The 19,152-nt window shown below is 44.7% G+C and overlaps 1 protein-coding gene across 7 annotated transcripts in view; it reads left to right on the plus strand.

Annotated features, from left to right (window-relative positions):
• The window catches only part of MAP2K4 (mitogen-activated protein kinase kinase 4), an 84,503-nt gene that overhangs the window by 45,994 nt on the left and 19,357 nt on the right, over positions 1 to 19,152 (plus strand). For all 7 annotated transcript variants that reach the window (XM_052688181.1, XM_052688183.1, XM_052688186.1 and 4 more), the window contains 2 exons: positions 117 to 291; positions 10,087 to 10,206. In XM_052688181.1, the coding sequence (XP_052544141.1) occupies positions 117 to 291; positions 10,087 to 10,206 (295 nt within the window). The remainder of the gene's footprint in view (positions 1 to 116; positions 292 to 10,086; positions 10,207 to 19,152) is intronic.

The following is a 19,152-nucleotide window of genomic DNA, read 5'->3' on the forward strand; positions in this document are numbered from 1 at the left end:
CAGATTATTGCTGTAGACTTTGTGAACCCCTCTTCTAATGTTTGATCAAGTGATGAAAAGAGACATTTACAGACTATTTAAAATGTGGAAAAATTGCTTCCCAATATTTTTGACAGAGAGAGACTGAGAACACACAGCATTGAATCATCAGGAAAATTGAAGATTTCCCCTGAACAGCATTGGGATTTTACAGCAGAGGACTTGAAAGACCTTGGAGAAATTGGACGAGGCGCTTATGGTTCTGTCAACAAAATGGTCCACAAACCAAGTGGGCAAATTATGGCAGTTAAAGTAGGTGATGCCCATCCTTACGTTTGTACTTCAGTCCATTAGGGGTGAAATGTGATGGAGAATTAATGTTCTTCCATCGACAACCCATCTACTGCTCTTTTCTTTTCTTTCCAATATAAAGGCTGCTTTTTGCTGAAAATGCGTTGTATAACAGGCATGTTGTCAAGTGATTTGTGACACTCTTGTAATTGCTTGTGCCCTTTTGAAAATGCCTATCAGGAACTTACTGTTTTGAGAGGATCACATGTTTCTGGAGACTGGTAATGGGGCACTGGCCTTTCACCTCTGGGTCACTGGTTCAGATACAGCCGAGGTTGGTTGTAGGCACAAGCTGATGTCTGGCAGCTTCTTCGTGTCTTTTGTGAAGTAAGGCAGCGATGTGAGATTTGCTTTTTATGTAAGCATGTGCCCGTGGTGTAGTAATGAACCACCTCCCCACAAGGAGCTGGAATGGGATCTGCCAGGGAGTGGTTTGCTCTTGCTGATACGTGATGGTGCGTATTTGCTTTCTGCTTACCTTGCTGGATCTGCTGAGGAGATGGAAGGTGTTGTGGATTGCAGAACTGCCCATTTTCTACCTTGTGCTTCCCAAAATCTCACCTTAGAGCATGAACAATATGCAGCCTCATTTCCCAGCTGGGCGATGCGGAGTAGTTCTTGTTTTGCTGTAGCAGTACTTCTCACCAGGCATTTCTGAGAAGCTGCTCATCCAGTGAGCTGGGCTTGGTGGACAGCAGCCATTCTCTTTCTTCCATATCCTTTACTTTGCTTGCTGCTAGCTAGTAGCTAATGACATCAGACTTTTAGGTTTGCTGATGATATTAACTGTAAGTGCTCCCATGGCTCATGTGAAAGAGTAGAAGAGAGCTTTGAACTGTGTAGAAGTTGGTGTCACTCTCTTTTTTGGCTCACTCTGTCTTCTTGGTCTTTTCTCTGAACTGATCTGGAAATGTTTGCTGCTGCTGGCCTGATGTGGCATGTAGGCACACCGCAGCCCCAGCTCTAGCTGCTACAAATATAATTCATACTCATCTGAAATGTATCAGGCCACTGGAGTAACCAGCAGCCCTTTACTTTCTCCTGTGAATGTTGACATCCTCATAGGGGTGGGATCATTGGCTGGGCCTCACAGATTTTTGGGAGAGATTGCAGTGATATGGATGTTTAATTGTGTTTTTTTTTAATCCCTCAAAGTCATCAGTGGAGCTGGAGGCTGCTCGTAGCTAAAGACCTGGTTCTTTTAGTTGCTTTTGGTGGAACTGTTAGGTGGAGTTTGCAGATGATAGGTTGAAAACCGCTGATGTGGTGAGATGATGCCTGCGTGCCTTGAGCCTCCCATGCCCACAGTACGCGTTCCTAGGCAACAGGTTTTGCAGTCTTGGTGGCTGTGGGTCTGAAAAAAGCTCTGCCTATGGCCACGTGGGTTTGTGACAGAGCTCTGCAGTGGGTACAGCTCTGCTGCAATGAGTGCTTTGTTGGGCTGGCTAGTGTCACTAAGAAAGAGGCGTGTTTGCTGGCACAGAAATTCTCTTGTCCCATACTATGTTTGCAAAGGGATTTTCTGGACGGTAGCAAAGTGTTGTCAGTGTAGAGGGGCTGCAGTGCAGGTACAGCTCCCACCTGCAAGGTGCAAAGCTCCAACAGTGCTCTTGCCCACTGTTGGAGATGACATTGCGCATCTTATTGAGCTATCTTTGCTGAGGGAAGAGAGGCACGTGCAACCTCTGCGGGTGCTGGGCATGATGGCTCAGCATTAAGCAAATAAACTCCCCTAATTTTACAGTCTCTGAATTTTGAAATGTCAGAATTGCAGGCTGGGTTGGTGCCAGTTTCTTTTCTCTGAGCACACCCCTGTAGGGCACAGCTGTGCCTACTGCACTTTTCCTCACTGAAGGGAAAAGGGAAGCTGGAGGCTCTGGGCAGCCATATCTGTTTCTAAAACGTTAGGAGTGAGGGCTGTTCTGCACTGCCAATGATGATAAAATGTGACTGAGCAAAGGAAAATGTATGAGTGGAACAGTATGTGACATCTCTGCTGCAGAAAGAGCTATTTCGAAGCTGGTTGGTGCAGTTTCAGGTGAGGTTTCAGGATAGAGCTGATTCCAGACTACCTACTGGTTCATTCCAAAGCACTTAGCTTCTCTTAAATTGCTGCTGCTTTTGGGGCAGTCTGTGTTGTGCAGTAACCTGCTTTGTTCTGGTCTGGTTTACGGTCCGTCTGTGTTTGGGGCCATCCATCTCCTGTTCTCTCTGTTTCTCCCAAGCCTGTGGTGTCCTTCTGGCTTATAAAGCTGTTGCCTTCTGAAGCCCCAGCTCCTCACCTGCCTCCCGGTAAACAAGTTGCTCACTGTAGTTTCTCCTTGCTATACAGGCAGGAATTTAACTTGATATATTCTCCTTCAAATTGAAACTATCCTAAGAGAAAAAGCATAGAAAATGAATGGTTGAGAGGAAACCCTGTCAGTCTAGTGATCTGAGGTTCTAGCTATGATCTAAGTCACATCTGCTTGCAGTTCAGTCTTGTGGCACTGTGCATTGTGCCTGGCCTTGAGGACATTGAATTTCAAAACCAGTGTATCTGATTATTTGGTGGTGCTGCTGTTCCTGTCCAGTGCTTCCCTAAGAGCTGATTACAGCAACACCAGGGCAACAGGCAGATCCTTTGGAAGGGCGTTCAGCAGGAGGAAATAGGTTTTGGAGGCTGCAAGCCAGAAGTTGTTGTCTGTTCTGTAGTGATGAGTGAAACACAGAGCTTCAGAAGCTGCTAGTTGGATGCAGAATATCTCCTTCATCCCCTTCCACCACTACCCATGACAGGATTCTGGAGCGATCAGCTGTCTTCCACCCCACTTTCTTCTGGCAGGATTAAGTCCTATTTGCAGTTACCATCTCCAGGCTGCATCGGCATGCGGCTTCTGCGGACAGGTTCAAATCCTGCTAGTTCCACAGGCGTGCTGCAGTTACATAGTAATGAACAGATGAAGAGTTGCTCTTTTCCCATGTTGGAGTTTCCAGCTCCTGCTGCACCCAGCAGCCTGGCAGCTTTGAGCACTCATCCTGCACACCTCTCAGACTTGAGGAAATGCAGCTGCTATGTCAAACCTCAGATTGTTTCCACTTCCTTCTTCTGGCTTTTCCTACCCTGTCATGCCACTTTCATGACACTTTGCAATCTTTGGTTCCTTCAGGCATTGTTTACATTCACCTTCTGCTTTCTCTCTGCATGGTGCCCTGTGTTTTCCCTGCAGCATGCGTTCTGCTCTGCTCCTGAGGTTCCCAGGCAAAGCTCAGGGTCTGTCTCTCCTGTCTCCACTTCTTACCACAGTAGTCTCCACTCCTGTGCATGCTGAAATAACACCAAAACAACTTGAGACGTGCAGGTGAAAGCACAGTTTCTCTTCATTTTCTCCTTGTAGGCAGTTTGGCCTGATCAGCCCATGTCTGGATCTTGGCAGATGTAATCCTGGGACCTCTAATGAGAGCATCCTGTGACTGTCAGGCCCTTGGGCAAGACTGAAAGCTTTCATCTGGTACTTCAGCATCAGCAGTGGAGGAGGAAAGTACACCCCTTTATGTCACTGGTGTGAAGCTTTGGGCTGTTGGAGGGAGAGGCTTCGATGATAAATTATTGTGCCCAGTTCTACTCCTCCCTCTCTTTCAGTTTTTGTCCTGCTGTGCCCTTAGAAATAAGTAGTTAAATAACAGGAAGACGTGACATGTCTCTGCAGGGCAGGTCGGAGCAGCAGGACGTGGCTGCAGAAGGATGGGAGCTGTGCTCTTGCTTACAGGCAGGCAGTTGCAGGATTTGCTGTGTAGCTTTTGCTACACAGGTCATTCCCCTGGTCATCCCATTGAAAGCCTCTTCCCAAGCACATCAGGAAGGAGAGGTGGTAAAAGAAAGAGGAATTGGACTCAGAGGATTTGTATGGAACGTTTTTTCATTTTTCTCTATGAAAAATATTCTATTTTTGCGAGATTGAAAGAAGAATCCTCTTGTTCCTTAAATCTCATTTATCTCACAGATCTTCCTACAGGTTCCAAGTGCCTGTTCACTCAGTCAGTGGGCACTGCGATCTTCTTCTCACTCAAAAAATCCCCATTAATTTTCCTGAGAGTTTATTTGCATATGGGGTCAAGGCTCTCCCTTATGGGAAAGAAAACAGCCCATTTTTGTCCATTGCCAACTCTGTGCAAATTCACCACTGCAAAGCCAGTTTGTACATTAACTCTATACCTCCTGAGCAGGCTTCTCTTCTGGAGTCCTTCTTTTCCTTGAAGGCAGTAACTGCCCTGGCCCACATTTGCCTGTGGCACCAGCATCAGTTCTCTGTGATACTGTCTTGTCCAGCTTCCAAATTTCACCCATTGTCCTTTCACTTTGTTTCTGGTTTCTTGTTTATTCTTCTGTTCTTGTTCACTCTGTGTCAGTCTGTAAGTCACTTGTGAACAATCTCTCTGCAGGGAGCTCTGGTCCCTTCCTGGGATCTGCTGCACTCTGTCATTCCTCATCTTATTGCTGAGGCTTCACAACACATGCTGCCCCAGCCCCTTTGGTACCTGCCCTCCAGTATCACCATATGTTGTTGTCATAGCTGCTCTGGGGGGCTGTGCATCTTGTTTCATGAGGATACCACACAGCCAAAGAGCCAGACTGTCTTTGACAGATCAAAGTCCCATTTTATTAGGGTGAAGTGGTTTCCTTGGTAGGCTCACCAAGCAGCTGAGGGTTATTTCTGTCCTGAGATTTCCCTTTAAGATAGGTGATCAAAACGAGATGTTAAAATACCCTTATTTTCCCAGATTGATATGAAAATATATAAATGAAACGTCCCCCCAGTCTGAATGAATGCTAGGAACTATTCTCACTGTTAGAGCATGATGCTCCGCTTACGCCTTAAATAACACAGATAATACGTAGCGTGGGTTTTATTAACCAGAATTCTGAAGGCTAGGAGGGTTTCTTGCTTGAAATGTTCCCAAGATAAATAATCAAATATTTGACATAGCCAACCTTCAACCTGTGAAGCGGTGCTTGTGCCAGCCTGGAGCCCAAGCACAGCAGCAATGGGAAGGCACAGCTCAGGCCCCTGCACTCCCCTCCAGCCTCCTGAACCACGGCTCTCCAGTTGCAGCTGGACGTTTTGGTTTCAGTGCTAGAAGCTTCTAACAGTTTATTCCTCTTCTGGTTCTCTTGTTTTAAACTGGCTGACAAATGTGCTGTCAAGAGCCTGGTCAAATGGTTTGTGCTTCAGTTGGTGTTCAGGCTTCTTCTCAGGGCCCCATGGACAAGTTTTGCTCCTCTTGTGGTTTTTCCATCAGAAATATATCTAGGGAGTGAGCAAACTGCAGAGGGGGCATTTTTGTCTGCAGTCCTCCAAGTTTTCCTGCTCTCCAGAAGAGGCAGTGATTTTCAGCTATGTACCAGAATTTTCTGTATCTTGCAGTATCTTTCTGCAGCATAAATCAATCTAACTGATTCAGTCTTTCTCTGCAATATTATCTAGTTTAGTTTCCACTTCTAGCCAACATGTTCAGATTATGTTGGTTTTCTGCCTTCTGTGTAGTCTAGCAATAGTTTTGAGCAGTCTACAGGCGGCCTTCCACTTCTTCTGCACTTGTCTTAAGAAATTCAGGAGCAATTCTAAGATCAGCTGGGTAATCGGAGAAGCTGGCTGAGGCACTGTTTGGAAATGCATAGGGTGTCAAGCCTATAAAATGCCTGTAAAAGATCCTTGTTCTTCCAGGAGAAATCAGTAAGCTGTGGAGCCGTTCCTGCTTCAGAACACAGTGCCTCTTTCACACCATTTTGCACTGTAGTCAGTGCTTGCTCTCTTACCCATTGCTTTAAAACAGGTGTTTAAGTCTTGGCTTTCACGGATTTTCACTGAAGGCAGTCCCATAGTTGAAAAAGGTTGTTGAGTATCAGATGTCCTTGAGAGCAGAAGTTAAACATTTATTTATACCTCTGTAATTTATCCATCATTTCCTGGATGTCTGATAGCCCTCTAAGATGACACACAAGTGGATTAAGTTCAACCAAGGGGCATGTTTCTCTGACCTTCCTGTTTCCCATATGATTTTGGAAGAGGAGCATTAGGATTTTTGCGAGCTGGCTTTGTGGTATACATTTCCATTCTTGGCACAATTAGATACAGTCCCTGAAGATGACTACTTATCTTAGAATTTATTGAGGAGGATTTTGTGTTTCACTCATCTGTTTGGGTAGTTGGCTGAGAGTAAGGGAAGGCTGTTCCAAACCCTGCTGATAAGATACAGAGGAAGTAGTGAGTGATGAATTAAAAGGAAATGGTGAGAGACTGAATCTTATTAGAGGAGACAGAGGCTAGTTGTGATCAGTGGAAGACCTGACGTGCTTTTTTCAGGGCTAAAAGTGTTATGGATGGATAGGTGAATGTTCTTGTCCTCAGCAGCAAGTGTGCAAAACCCCCTTCCAGCCCTCTGTTCCTGTCACCCTGCAGATAACACAGCCCACTGGGGCGCTGTCAGGCACCGCTGCTGGGCTTTCTGCTGAGCCCTGTGTGCAGAACAGTGCTGTTTTTCCTCCTAGCTCAAGAAGCAGGTTTTCAGTTTCATGCCATTGGCTTTTCTCTTCCTTTTCTTCTTTTCCTCTTTACCTTTCCCCTTTTTCATTATTCTCTTTCCTCTTTCTCAACTGATTGCTACCCACTGCACCTGAATCTTTTCTTGTGTGTACTGAGGCTTGGTGATGTCTCTTCTGTTTCGGGTCTGCTTTGTGGAATTTGCCTGGTTTTAGGTTCAAGTGATCCAATCCACAGAGCATAGCTTAGCATTTTGCTGCTGATGCTGTCCAGAGCACAACTTTCAGAGCCCTTGTTTCTGATGTTAGAAGGCTGCATCCTAACCTGGGTTTGTACTAAATGGGCTGAAGAATGTACTTCTGAAGGCTTTATTGCAGTTTGAGGCCAACAAGGAACTGTTAAAAATGAGACTTCCTCTACCTGGTAGAATAAAACCCTTCTTAATGTAGCTTTGTTTGGCCATAGCAGCGCCTGCATGCAGTAGAGTAACCAGGCTAAGACGTGTAGGACCTGAAGACAAGTGAGACCTGTCCGTCCCATTAAATGGTGTCACCAGACTGTTGCCTTGCTCTGTGTCTTCCTTTCCTGCCATTTCCCACATCCTTGGAAAGTCTGTCTGTGGGAACAGCTGCAGTGTCTTGCCATAGAGTTAGATAGCGAGTCTTCATTACAGCTCATGTGCTATTTGAATAATGGCTGCTGTTGACTTTGATTACCTTTCGCTTTTTCTTCCTTCTTTTGCTGCTGAATGCCTGTTCCTTAGCTGGTGAATTGAGATTGCTGGCATGCAACAGACTCTCCAGCTAAACAAAGCTGTCTTCTCCAGCCTGGGCTGCCCCTGCTCCGTGCTGTGCTGCACATTGTCTCTGATTGTTTTGCTCTCATCTTGAATTTTCAAACCCCAAGTCCCCAGCAGTCTTTGGACCCTGAAGCGATGTTTGCTCAGGAGTTCATGCTGGCTTCTCAAGTTGTCCTTTGGGTGCTGCATCTGCATGGATGCTCTGCAGTATAACTGACTGACAGTCCATCCTCTGGGTCCTTTACTTGCTCTTACTCTTTCTCCCAGGGGAGATTGTGGTTGGCAAAAAGAGCAGTGTTAGGATTTGGTTTTGTTCCAAGGTGCCATTAAAATCACCTCCACTATACAACATACCTCGTATGCTTTCCAGAGATGAAGAAGTAAGAGCAGAAAAGGAAATATCAGAGGTGGGATGAGATGCTTTCAGGTGAAGTTGTAGAATTTGAGAAGCATGCTGCAAGGAAGGCTGGACTGTGCAAATGTGAGAGTGATGCAGAGGGAAGCTAAGAAGATTCGTGGATCACCATGAGAAAGGCTTGTGGGGGGCTGGGAGATACAGAGTTGGCAGGGAAGAGAGCTATGAGTCACAGTATACAGTATAGACAAAAGATTCTTCTTGTATTTGCTCCTCACCTTTTTTGTGAACTTTTCAGAGAAGTGCAGAGAAGCATCTACACTGTTCCTCAGACATCCCACCACAGTGGCTTTGCCATCTGTCATCTTCAGTCAAGGGTCAGAGCAATGTCATTATCATTTCATGCAGTGCTGATGCCATCTAGAAAGACACATTCATTCTGCTTAGCCTTTGGTGTCCCAGCACGGGGTTGTAGAGCCTTATGTGACTTTATGTGGCTTTCTTCAGTGATGGCACTGAACTTCTGCAAAACAGATTTGAACCAGTGACCTAGAGGTGAAGTGGTTTAGTTCATCGCTAGTCCCCTCAGCCACCTTCTTGCTCTGTTTGCAACTACAAAGTATCACCCACTCGGTGGCTTTGCAAGGTGTGTGGATGTGCTGGACAATTTTTCCCTAGTACTCTAGAACCCACCAGGAGGGAAAAGGACAGCATGAGCACAACAATGACTGGTTGTTAGGTCTAGTAGGCCAAACTAGAACATAAAGAATGAATGGTGAAATAACAATATCAGGATGCACCAAAGGTAAGGAAAACTGTAGTGTCAACATGGTCCTCACTTTTTGTGACTCAACACAAAAAAGTAAAGGTACAAAATCATGCACTGTTTCTTAAACGATGTGTTATGAACAGCCAACCTTGATTGTACCTTCACATTCTTAGCCCTGTGCTTGTCACATGTGTGGTCTTACTGCCACCAGCATTTGTTTGCAGGGCAGGGAGCTCTGCCCAGCAGTGCTGGTAGGACTTGGTGCTGGCATCACACAGGTTTGTCCCAGAACCTTGCATATTTTTTCTTTCCTAGGTGCCAAGTGGTTATTGTCCTCAAGGAGTGCCTAGGCTACTTCTGTCGCTTTGGGCTTCTTGACAATTACTTGTTCTTTTTTTTTTTTTAAATTATTTCTCAATGTGGCTTCTTCAGGGTCATGATTTTCCTCACATTTCAGGGAATGCATTAATTAGTGCAAATTGCTAAATGTGTTTGCAAAAGTTACATGGAAATCTTTGGATGGTCCACTCCATCCTGTATTTAATGAGCTTCATGTTTGGAAGTGTGCTATCTTCTGTTTTCAAACTTGCATTGTTCTTTCCCACTCAAATCATAGATTTCCTTATGTACAGTATGAAGAATAGTATGTGTGTATATATATATATATGTTTCAAACATATAGTATGTCTATATTTTGTACATTATATCTTAATGTTACCTTGGCCAAGGATGTTTCCTCAGCCAACTATTATTAGTTTTATGAGAAAGACTGTTGCTCACCATTAGGGTTTCCAGAGAAATGTGTTTCCTCGATTACCTGATGGGCCATTTTCAGAGTCAGCTGTGGTGGAGAAAATCGTTTTGTCTTCTTTGCTTTTCTTATTGATTTGAAACACAGTGTTCCTTAGTTAAATTTCAAATTGGTCTTTGAGCCCCATCCAATATTGCTAAGAACTCTGTGGGTATTTGTTTTGAAATAAAAGCCTGAATGTATTGTTTCACTGTAGGTTTCAGTGAAATTTCTGCTTTTCGATTTCATTCTGCTGTTTCATCTGAAAATGATGATGCTTAATGATAGTAAAACTTAATTGAGTATATTACAGTCTGAATTTAACTACTTTTGGGGTTATCAGTTAAAATTCTTGTTTGACAATGTCGCTCAGTTATTGCAGTTCAGTTTTCCAGAGCATGCTTTGGGGACTGCGTGCTCAGCCTTGGGTTTGGGGTCCCTGACATGTTTCTCCAGTGGTGGTTTTGAAGATTCAGTAATGGCATATAAGTGATAAAGTCTCTGCCGCTCTTCCTCTTTCAGAGAATTCGGTCGACAGTGGATGAAAAAGAACAGAAGCAGCTTCTGATGGACCTTGATGTAGTAATGCGAAGCAGTGACTGCCCATATATTGTTCAGTTTTATGGTGCACTCTTCAGAGAGGTGGGGACTCCAAACTTGCTTCATTCATAGCACACTTTGTTTTTCTGCCTTTATTGTCTTTGCAGTTGCCAGTTTGCAATAAGGATGAGAAAATTAATTTGTTAGGATTTCTTGACTGCCACCTTTAATCAAGGTTATTTAACCAAGATACCCAGATGTCTGAGTGCTGCTAAACACCTAGATGCTCTCCCACTTGTTATTGTGTCTGTCTGCATATTTCAGTCTCTCTTTCAATGAACTTGTGGTTCCCTGTGCAAGGTGAGTGCTGCTGGGCTGGGTGCAGCTCTGCAGCACCATGCTTGGACACAAGCGTGATCAATGTCAGCTGTTATCAGAAAGAGCCACGTGGAGGACGTGCAAACTCAGTGTCCCTGTGGCTGCTGGAAGGAGACTTTTACCTGATGTATGTATAGATGTATGTGTGCACGTGTGTGTACCAGGGCTGTGTCAGACCCACGATTGATGTGCTTCTTCCCTGAAGTTTGTATGTGCAGATGCACGAGGAATCACCTTGCTGGGTCAGAGCAGCAGATGCTCCTGTCTCTGGCAGTGGCCCACAGGATCTGCTTACAGAAGCATGTGTGTGACTTTGGCATAGCCTTCAGTCATGTGTAGATTAGTGTCTTCTGAGCTCTGTCTTTTGCTTAGTGATTTTTCCTGGATCTCTTGTCCATTAAAAGGTTTGTTTTTCCTTTGAATACCTGTACATTTTTTGCATTTGTAGTGCTCCCGGAGAGGGACTTCCTCTGGTTGTGCACCCTTCATTTGGAGGCCTATCACCACAGTTCATTTCCAGTTTTCATCCCACTATCCTGAGTGCTGCTCCCAGTGGTTCCCTTGGTGTCTCTATTTGATGAGACTGTTGCTCCTTATCCATTCTGTCCATGCCCGTGAGGATCTTTTGGAGTGTTGCCATATTCCTTGCTACCGTATCTTCTTCTTCAGCCTGATAAGTGCCAGCTTGTGTCATACACAGAATCCATTCTGATCTTTAATAATCTCTCTTGCTGTTATCTGCATCTTTTCCAGTTCTATGCTATCCTTTTGGTGCCACAATTGCATTGCTGTTCTTGAAAGGAGCAGTACCTGCAATAGCTTGCCTGGGGGGCAGTAATTTTGCTTGGACCTTTAGTGCACATAAATACTCTGTGCTGTGCTGTGGATTGAGTTATCCAATATGACACTTCCATGAATTAAAACAAGACCGGAGTTAGAGCATCAAAAGCTATGTAAGCTGACCACTGTTAATCCTGACATAGTTCGGTTCTTCGTAGCCAGGAGTACAGTGTTAATCACTGCATTTTTGTGCATCTACTAGCATCTACGTATTATATACATAATTTAAGACATGAATTATTCTGCAAGGCAGCAGAAGGTATTGTTCTGTCTCCTTGAGCCTTGCCCAGGCACTCTCATTGCCTTTGAATGACCAGTGAAAACAGTTGGGTGTTCTGCATGCAGCCTGAGCAATCTTATGCCATCTTTGCATGTTTTCTTCTACTTGAGCCTACTTAGAGGAAGAAGAACAACAGTAAGTAGATCCCTGTTTTCCATCTTTGCACATTATCTGGCATTGCAGCCCATGCTGAGCCTGTAAGGGCTTTACTGGAGTGCTGTTAGAGGAAGAAGGTGAATCTTGAAATTTAAAGCTCACAGTTGGAACTGAATATTCAATTCCTGCTTCTCAAGAATCTTTCTCTGTAATTTCATCGAGTCTTTTCTCTGACTTTGAATCTCAGTCTCTAAAATAAGGCTACTAATCCTTCCTTTTCCCATGCTTCACACTGTCTTATCTGTTGAACATTTTGGGGCAGGAAGCGTTGTCCCTGTTCATGCGGTCTGAACTCCTACCGAGTGTGGAGGCTCGGCCTTGGCTGCAAGTTGGCAGCTTCGCTGAAATACAAATGATAAGGCTGTCTCATAGTTTGAAGGAAAGTCTCTGGGCAAGGCCATATCTTGCCAGATGCTGATGAGGTACGTGTGCAGAGCTGCTTGAGCCTGTCACCTCTTTGCAACTTTAGGTACATTCCAGAGTGTAAGCGTACAATAATGCAAAAACCTGCCCTGGTCAGTGCCCAGCCGCCAGTCCAGCCTTTGCAGCACCCTCTGTATTGTCAAAAATTCTCTTGCAGCTAGGCACTGTTCTTTGGGCAAGGCTGCAGTAAGGTATATATTGGGATATATCGTGTTGGCCCCCTTGCATCCCCTCTGCCTTCGCCCTCAGCATCAGTGATGTGGGATTTTTCCCCTCACCTTAGTTTCTTCCTGATATACTTGGATGAGTTTTCTGTCTTGTCATATTAATTAAATGTTCAAATACAAATTACGTTTTTTAAAGGAAGGGAAACTGTGACAGCAGAGAAGAGAAAAAACTTATTTAAGTGAAAAAAAAAGATTTTCAGCAGTATGTTTGATCCCTCCAACTCTGATCCATTCCCAAAGTAATGGAATCATGCAGCTCCCTGTTGCACTGGATCGTGGGACCACATGGAACTAAACATCTCTCAGGAAGTCCTACAGCAATACATGTGTCAACAAACCTTGTTTTTCAGCATTTTAAGGTGAAAAATAAGGAAAAACATTCTGGAAGGCAGATCTTGGGACCTTCTGCTCTGAGCCAGGATTCAGATTCTCTGGGAAAAGATGGAGCTACAGGTGGGAAATTTTCTTCCTCCTGCTTCTAAAAGGTGAAAAACTTCACTCTGAGTCTCTTTAGAGGAGCTAGAATATGGAGCAGGCAGCTCTCACAATCAAATAGTTGGCAAGAAGGTTGTAGCAGCTTCAGGAGGAGCAATAGGACAGCTGGGCTGTTCTGAATGGCAGGTACCTCTCTGAAGGACTGAGCAGTTTGTGCTGAGAAGCAGAGCTCTCCCCTGGTTTGGGGAGTAGGAATAGTAAATCAAATTGGATGGAACTTACTTTGAAGACAGTCATTTAACTGTAAACAGACAAGTTGCTGTGACAGCCTCTATGAGTATAAAACGTTTGGTTTGGAAAGGCATAAAATACTGCAGGTGAATATTTTCCCTACTTGTATTCTCACTTGTTCAGCAAGCATTTTTTGATAGGGAAAGGTTTAAAATGCTGCTTTGTCTCTGGCAATTCTGACAGTTTGAAAGCTTCTTGAAAAATTGCTCAATGCCATAAGCTACAGCTATACCATGATAACCAGACTGGGGGATGAATAATCTGCATGGAAGCTTGAGATGGGATTGAGTCTTTTCTGGGAAGTGGTATTGGTTGTCCCTCAGCCATCAGCACCTTTACCTGTGTTTTATTTGCTCCTTGTTCCTCAATCACATGGTACTTCCTTCTGTTAGGTATGTCTACAAATACAGTGTAATATACATCGATGCAAATTATTATGCAGTGGAACTTCGTGAGAGTTTTTAGGCACTCACTTAGGTGAAATTGAATTACCTACTTAGTGAAACATGAATCATGGAAAAGCAACATTTCAACCTTTGCATGAAAGAAGGAGACTTTATCATGCTGACATCAGATGGTGCCTGTGCTGGAATCTCTTTCCAGAGCTATGAGGTTGTGACCTTGATGTCACCATTCGCATCCCCATGGTGGTACAGCCTACTTTGTTCTGTTGAGGCAGTTGACCACACTGCTCTGCTGCTTCTACAGAAATCCCGGGTGGAAAGTTTCACCTTTTTGGCAAGAACAGGAAGCATCCCTCACCACTGACTTGTTCATGTGAGTCAGTTGAGATGGCTTTCATGTCCACAGCTTGACTTCTTAAGAGAGAAGGTTGCTTCTAGTAAAGCCTGAGGAATGAGGAGAATCAGGAAGAGAAACATGGGAGAGATGGTTGTGCTGTTATTCCTGTGCTGTAGGAGATTGAGAGCCTGATGAAGGCAGCTGCCTTCCCTATACTGCCCCAGCGAGACCATTGACTTCTGATTTACAGAGCACACAGAGCTTTCCACATCAGTCCTGAGAGATGGCACGTTGCAGAAGGTCTGGTTACCAGGGTCAGTTTGTTTCCTCTCAAAACAGTATTTGCCAGATGGGAGATGAAGAAGAGGATGGCTAGGAATTCTGCAAAGATTTCACTGGTGAGAATGCAAGAGTATCAGGCTGAGCTATGCATCTGCTCTAGGTGACCCTGAGATGTCTCTTGCTCCCTCAGAGTTGCTGTTTGGAGGACAAAGATATCTGTGAGAAAAGCAGTTGTTCTTTCTTGTGTGTATGCTGCAAGATTTGCAGCTGACCTACTTTGAGATTGTTCCTGTGTCCCAACCACACTAACTACTCTTAAGGTCACCATTCCTGTTACTTTTCTTATCAAGAGAGGAAGAGGAAAAAAGCCTTGTCTGACTTGGGATATCAGCAGCAACTTCTACACACTGTAGCCAAGGTAGCCAAGCCAAATTTAAATCAACAGACTCGGTAAATGGTAATGCAAAATTAATTCCAAGCTGTAAAATAAGCCCAGGAAGCCCAGGCAAAGCAGGCCATGGGACCTTCAGCTGGTGTAAGGGAAGAGTTAATAGTATGGCTGTGACAGCATGTGATGTTGATTTGAGTTGTGGATGTATCTTTGATCATTTGATACAGGGTCTTTGTTCTCTTTGCTGTTGATGTCTGCTCATCTTGAGACACCCAGAGGAGAATGGGATGGAGTGCCTGTCACCTGCAGTGCCCTGGGAAGGGCTTTCATAATACACACTATTTTCTTGAAGTAGAGTCATAGAATCCTTAGGGTTGAAAGGGATGTCTAAAGGCCATCCAGTCCAGCTCCCCCGCAGTGCACAGAGACATGCACAGCTAGATCAGGTTGCCCTGGGCCTTATCCAGCCTTGCTTGAAAGTCTCCAGGGACAGAACACCCACCACATCTCAGTAGCTGCTTTTTCCCAACTCTTGAAAGTAGCGTTTAAAGCCATGCTCTATGACTTTTGTCCAATAAATACTCTGTTTAAATCTATGGGATCTCTAGGAATTTTCAACAGTTAAAAGACCTTTGCAGACTGCTCTAGAAACTCTCAACTCTTTTTTATTGGTGACAAGTTAAGATTTGAGGAAGAATGAAAGCAATTACGTTTAATGAAATTTTATACTACACAAAAGCATTCAGACAAAGAGGGTGACAGTCAGTTTAACTTTCCTGTGACAGGACAGAACCTCTAGAAAATGAAGTAATAAAAAAATAAATATTTCCAGTATCCTGCATTCTCAGTCAGAGACAGTGTTGCCCTCTGTCCCGAAGATCTCTGTTAATATAAGTATAATATTCAGAACAGTGCTAGTCATTACAAAGACTTTCAAAAGTGTCTCCCAATGCCAACAGAATACACAACATCCAGGCTGGCTCTTAAATCTGCAGTGCTTGTTATTTCAACATATTCATGTGTGTTTGGTACCTTGAAGATGAGTCTTTCACTGGACTGAGACTCCATATGTGACATAGCTGCTCTGTAGCACTTCTGCGGAGGTCCTCGACGTGCTACCTGACCGTGGAAGTCTTCAGCTGTTTCGGAATGGCTTGAGATGTCTGGTCAAATGAGCAATCCTCAGTGCTTAGGAAAAGTGCCTTATGTGTCTTGTAAGGAAATGTGGGAATCTGCATTCACTCTCGTTCATATAGCTGCGACTTGCATAAAGGTGCACTACAGTGGTAAAACTGCAGTGTTGGTAGTGCAGGATCGTAGACTGGTTGAGGCTGGGGGGAACCTCTTGAGGCCATTATGTCCAAGCTCCCTGCTCAAGAAGAGCCACCTGGTGCAGGTGGCCCAGGGCCATGTCTGGGCAGCTTTTGGTACTGGAGATTCCACAACCTCTCTGTGCAACCTGTGACACTTTGCACAGACAAACGTGTTTGTGGATTGTGTTCTTAGGGAGCCTCCTGTGCTGTGGTTTGTGCCCAATGCCTCGTGTCCAGGGGAAGAGCCTGGCTCCTTTCTGCACTGTTCTTTCAGGTATTTGTAGACACTGACGAGATCCCCTTGAGCTTTCTCTTCCCCAGGCTGAACTCACCCTTCGTCATCTTTTTGGCCCTTGGTTGGACCCTCCTGTGGCTTCATGTCTCTTGAGGTTGGGAGCCCACATCTGGACTGAGCACTCCAGGTGTGGCCTTACCAGTGCTGAGCCAAGGGGAGGGATCAAGCTCCTGGCAGTACTTTGCCTAAGGCAGTCCAGGATGCCATCAAGCTTATCTGTGCCTGGTTTGTGTTCATCTTGTCTGCCAGGACCTCCAAGTCCTTTTCCTGCCAAACTGCTTTCCAGCTCAGTGGCATCTCTGTAATGTATTTGGCTGTGGGCTGGCAACTAAGAACACACAATTCAGAAATGGAAGCAGCCCAGCTGCTGGTAAAAACACAGTTTTAGTGTATGTCCAGGACCATTGGTAGTGAAGGACGTTTTTCAACGTGCCTACAAGAAGTGCACTAGCATCTGGTAATTTAGTACTTGAAAAGGAATAAAATATATTTTTTGGAAGAATAGCTATAGGTGGAAGAGAGAAGCTGAATTTCTTCGTTTGCTGTTTTATGATCAGAAATCAACCTGACCTGGGAGTATAAATTGAAGAGAAACTTTCATTAAGATAATTTTGTTCTCACAACTCAAGATGAAGCAGAAGCTTGCCATGCACATCAGCACTTCTCTGTCTTTGCTAAGAAAGGAGCTGGGTAACCAAATGCAGTTGTACCTGCCAGTCTTAACCTTTGTTCTCAGTGAGGTTTTTCAGCTCTGCCTGTAGGTGGGTTCTTTCAAGTTACAGGAAGAGAGGAGAACCTGCAGGATTTTAACTCTTAGCACCAGCCTTTAAGAAGCTACATAGTTGAAAAGCTCTCTCATCTTTCTTCACTAATCTTGCTGATGTGAATTCATGTTGATCAGGTAAACTTTTATATTGCCAGGTCGATAAATGTCCACACCCAGGGTTTCTGTATGGCATATATTCCAGGGGATGGACAAAACCATGTCTTGGTTTTTGTTCAATCATTTTGAATGTTGTGGTGACACACAGACATGTTGGAGTGTTCAGTAATGCACACCACAGCCCTGCAGACATACAAAGTGAAGCTTTTGTTACAGTAACAGCTCTGACAAGGTTGCCTGTTGGTCGGCATAAATTGGCTTTTCGTGCGCAAACAGCAGCCTGGTAACCTGGGCCACTGAGGGTGCTCACATACCAGTGCAGGACATAAACGTGAGGCTGAGGGCAGCCAGTTGAATTCACAAATGAATCCAGTTCCCTGTAGTCTCAGTACAGTCACAGGAATGTGGCACACTAACAGTTTTTAAGCTGGGGCTGCAGAAGCAATGTCTTGAAAGATCCTGTGGGCAGTGGAGTCGTCGTTTGCTTTCGCTGTGGATAGTTGGTAAGGGTCTGGTATGGTTTCAGTTTCACATGATTTCACATGCATCACTAACACTGCATCCACAGTACTTTCTCTGAGCCACTCCTGATGATACAGAAGTGCCACGACTGCACTTCACATTTGTTGCCAATGCTGAAAAGGAAACACTTCTGCATATGGAACAAATTCATTTCTACAATTTAAATCAGATCAGGTCCTCAGCCAAATCCATCCATAACCAATGTTTCTCTAGCCTCCTGAGCTCTCCTTTCTCCATGTCTCTCTCCACAACTGCCTTGTGTCAATCACTTGGAACGGCTGTGTTCTCTTCTCTCTGTGCTGCATTTGCCTCTTGGTGGTGTCCCAGCCTCTGCATTCAGCAAAGTGCCTTTTTTGATCAGTGCCTTTTGCTCTGTTTCAGGTGTGTTCTTTGGGCTCAGGCTTGTAGCAGCCTTTTCCCTTGTGTGGGAGACGTGAGCTGGTACCAGTGTGTAGGTGAAGGATGTTTTTACACCACTGAAACTGTCCCCTTTTATTCCCACTGGCCCTTTTGCTGGCCTTTTGTGTTCCCACTAAAGCAAGCACTTGGTCTGGAGATGGATGCCATGGATAGTGGATGCCATTTCTTGGCCTGTTTTTCGTAGGAGGTCATTCTGAGCGAATGCAAAATCCCTTTTTTTGGCCTTAAAGCCTGTGGCTTGGCATGCTTTTTTAATTCTCTCATTAATACCTGAGAATTACTCCTGGCTGACGTGAGGACCAGGACATGGCTTCAAACAGAACTGTCTTGAGGTGCACCGAATGGGAGCATGGGGCTTTGCAAGAGTGCCAGCATTTCTACGCTCTCGTTTTTTTTTCCTCATTTCATTTCCATGTGCTTTGTGTGTGTCTGTTTTTGTCGGATTGGGGATAATTACTTCAGGAGGCTTCTCCTCTATTTGTCACTTCCTACATTGCAGGAGCTGCTGCTCAGCAGTGCTTCAGACAGTGCCTCACCACAATGGGGCAGCCAGGCTGACCAACCTCATCTCGCAGTTATATTTTGGCAACTCATGCAGTTTTTACAGTGATTGTGAGGCAGCCTATGGAGATTGTCATTTCTGGTGAGGACAGTCCAGTCCTGGTGGTGTAGTATTCCTAGGAACAGCGCACTGCATGAAGTGCATTACGCTCTGCAGGAACAACTCATACAAAGCCTTCAGTGGTCCTCAATGGGAGCAAAAATGTTTAAAAATTGAAATAGCTAAGATCAATCCAAGGCTGAGCTATTTATCACATGCATACTGCAACAAGAGATGAGAAATTCTTCCACACATAATCTTTGCGGTGACCCATTTCTTATCCCCATCTTGAATGGGCTGACTCACAGATCTTAGGAGAGAACTTGGTGAGAAGACATGCTGCTCTCCTCTGATTGTTAGTTTAGTTTTTCATAGAATCATACCCCATAAAGATCATCTGGTCCAACTCTTCTGCAGTGAGCAGGGACACGCAGAGCTCGAGGTGCTCAGAGCCCCATCCAGCCTGACCTCCAGATGCCATCATCTTCTCTGGGCAACCTGTGCCAGTGCCCCACCACCCTTTTCATTTAGCAGAGATGTGCCTTAATAGTTGTCCACATTTAAATTAAC

The sequence above is a fragment of the Tympanuchus pallidicinctus genome, unplaced genomic scaffold (genome assembly GCF_026119805.1).
Source record: "Tympanuchus pallidicinctus isolate F22 unplaced genomic scaffold, pur_lepc_1.0 scaffold23, whole genome shotgun sequence".
In the NCBI taxonomy this organism is placed as follows: domain Eukaryota; kingdom Metazoa; phylum Chordata; class Aves; order Galliformes; family Phasianidae; genus Tympanuchus; species Tympanuchus pallidicinctus.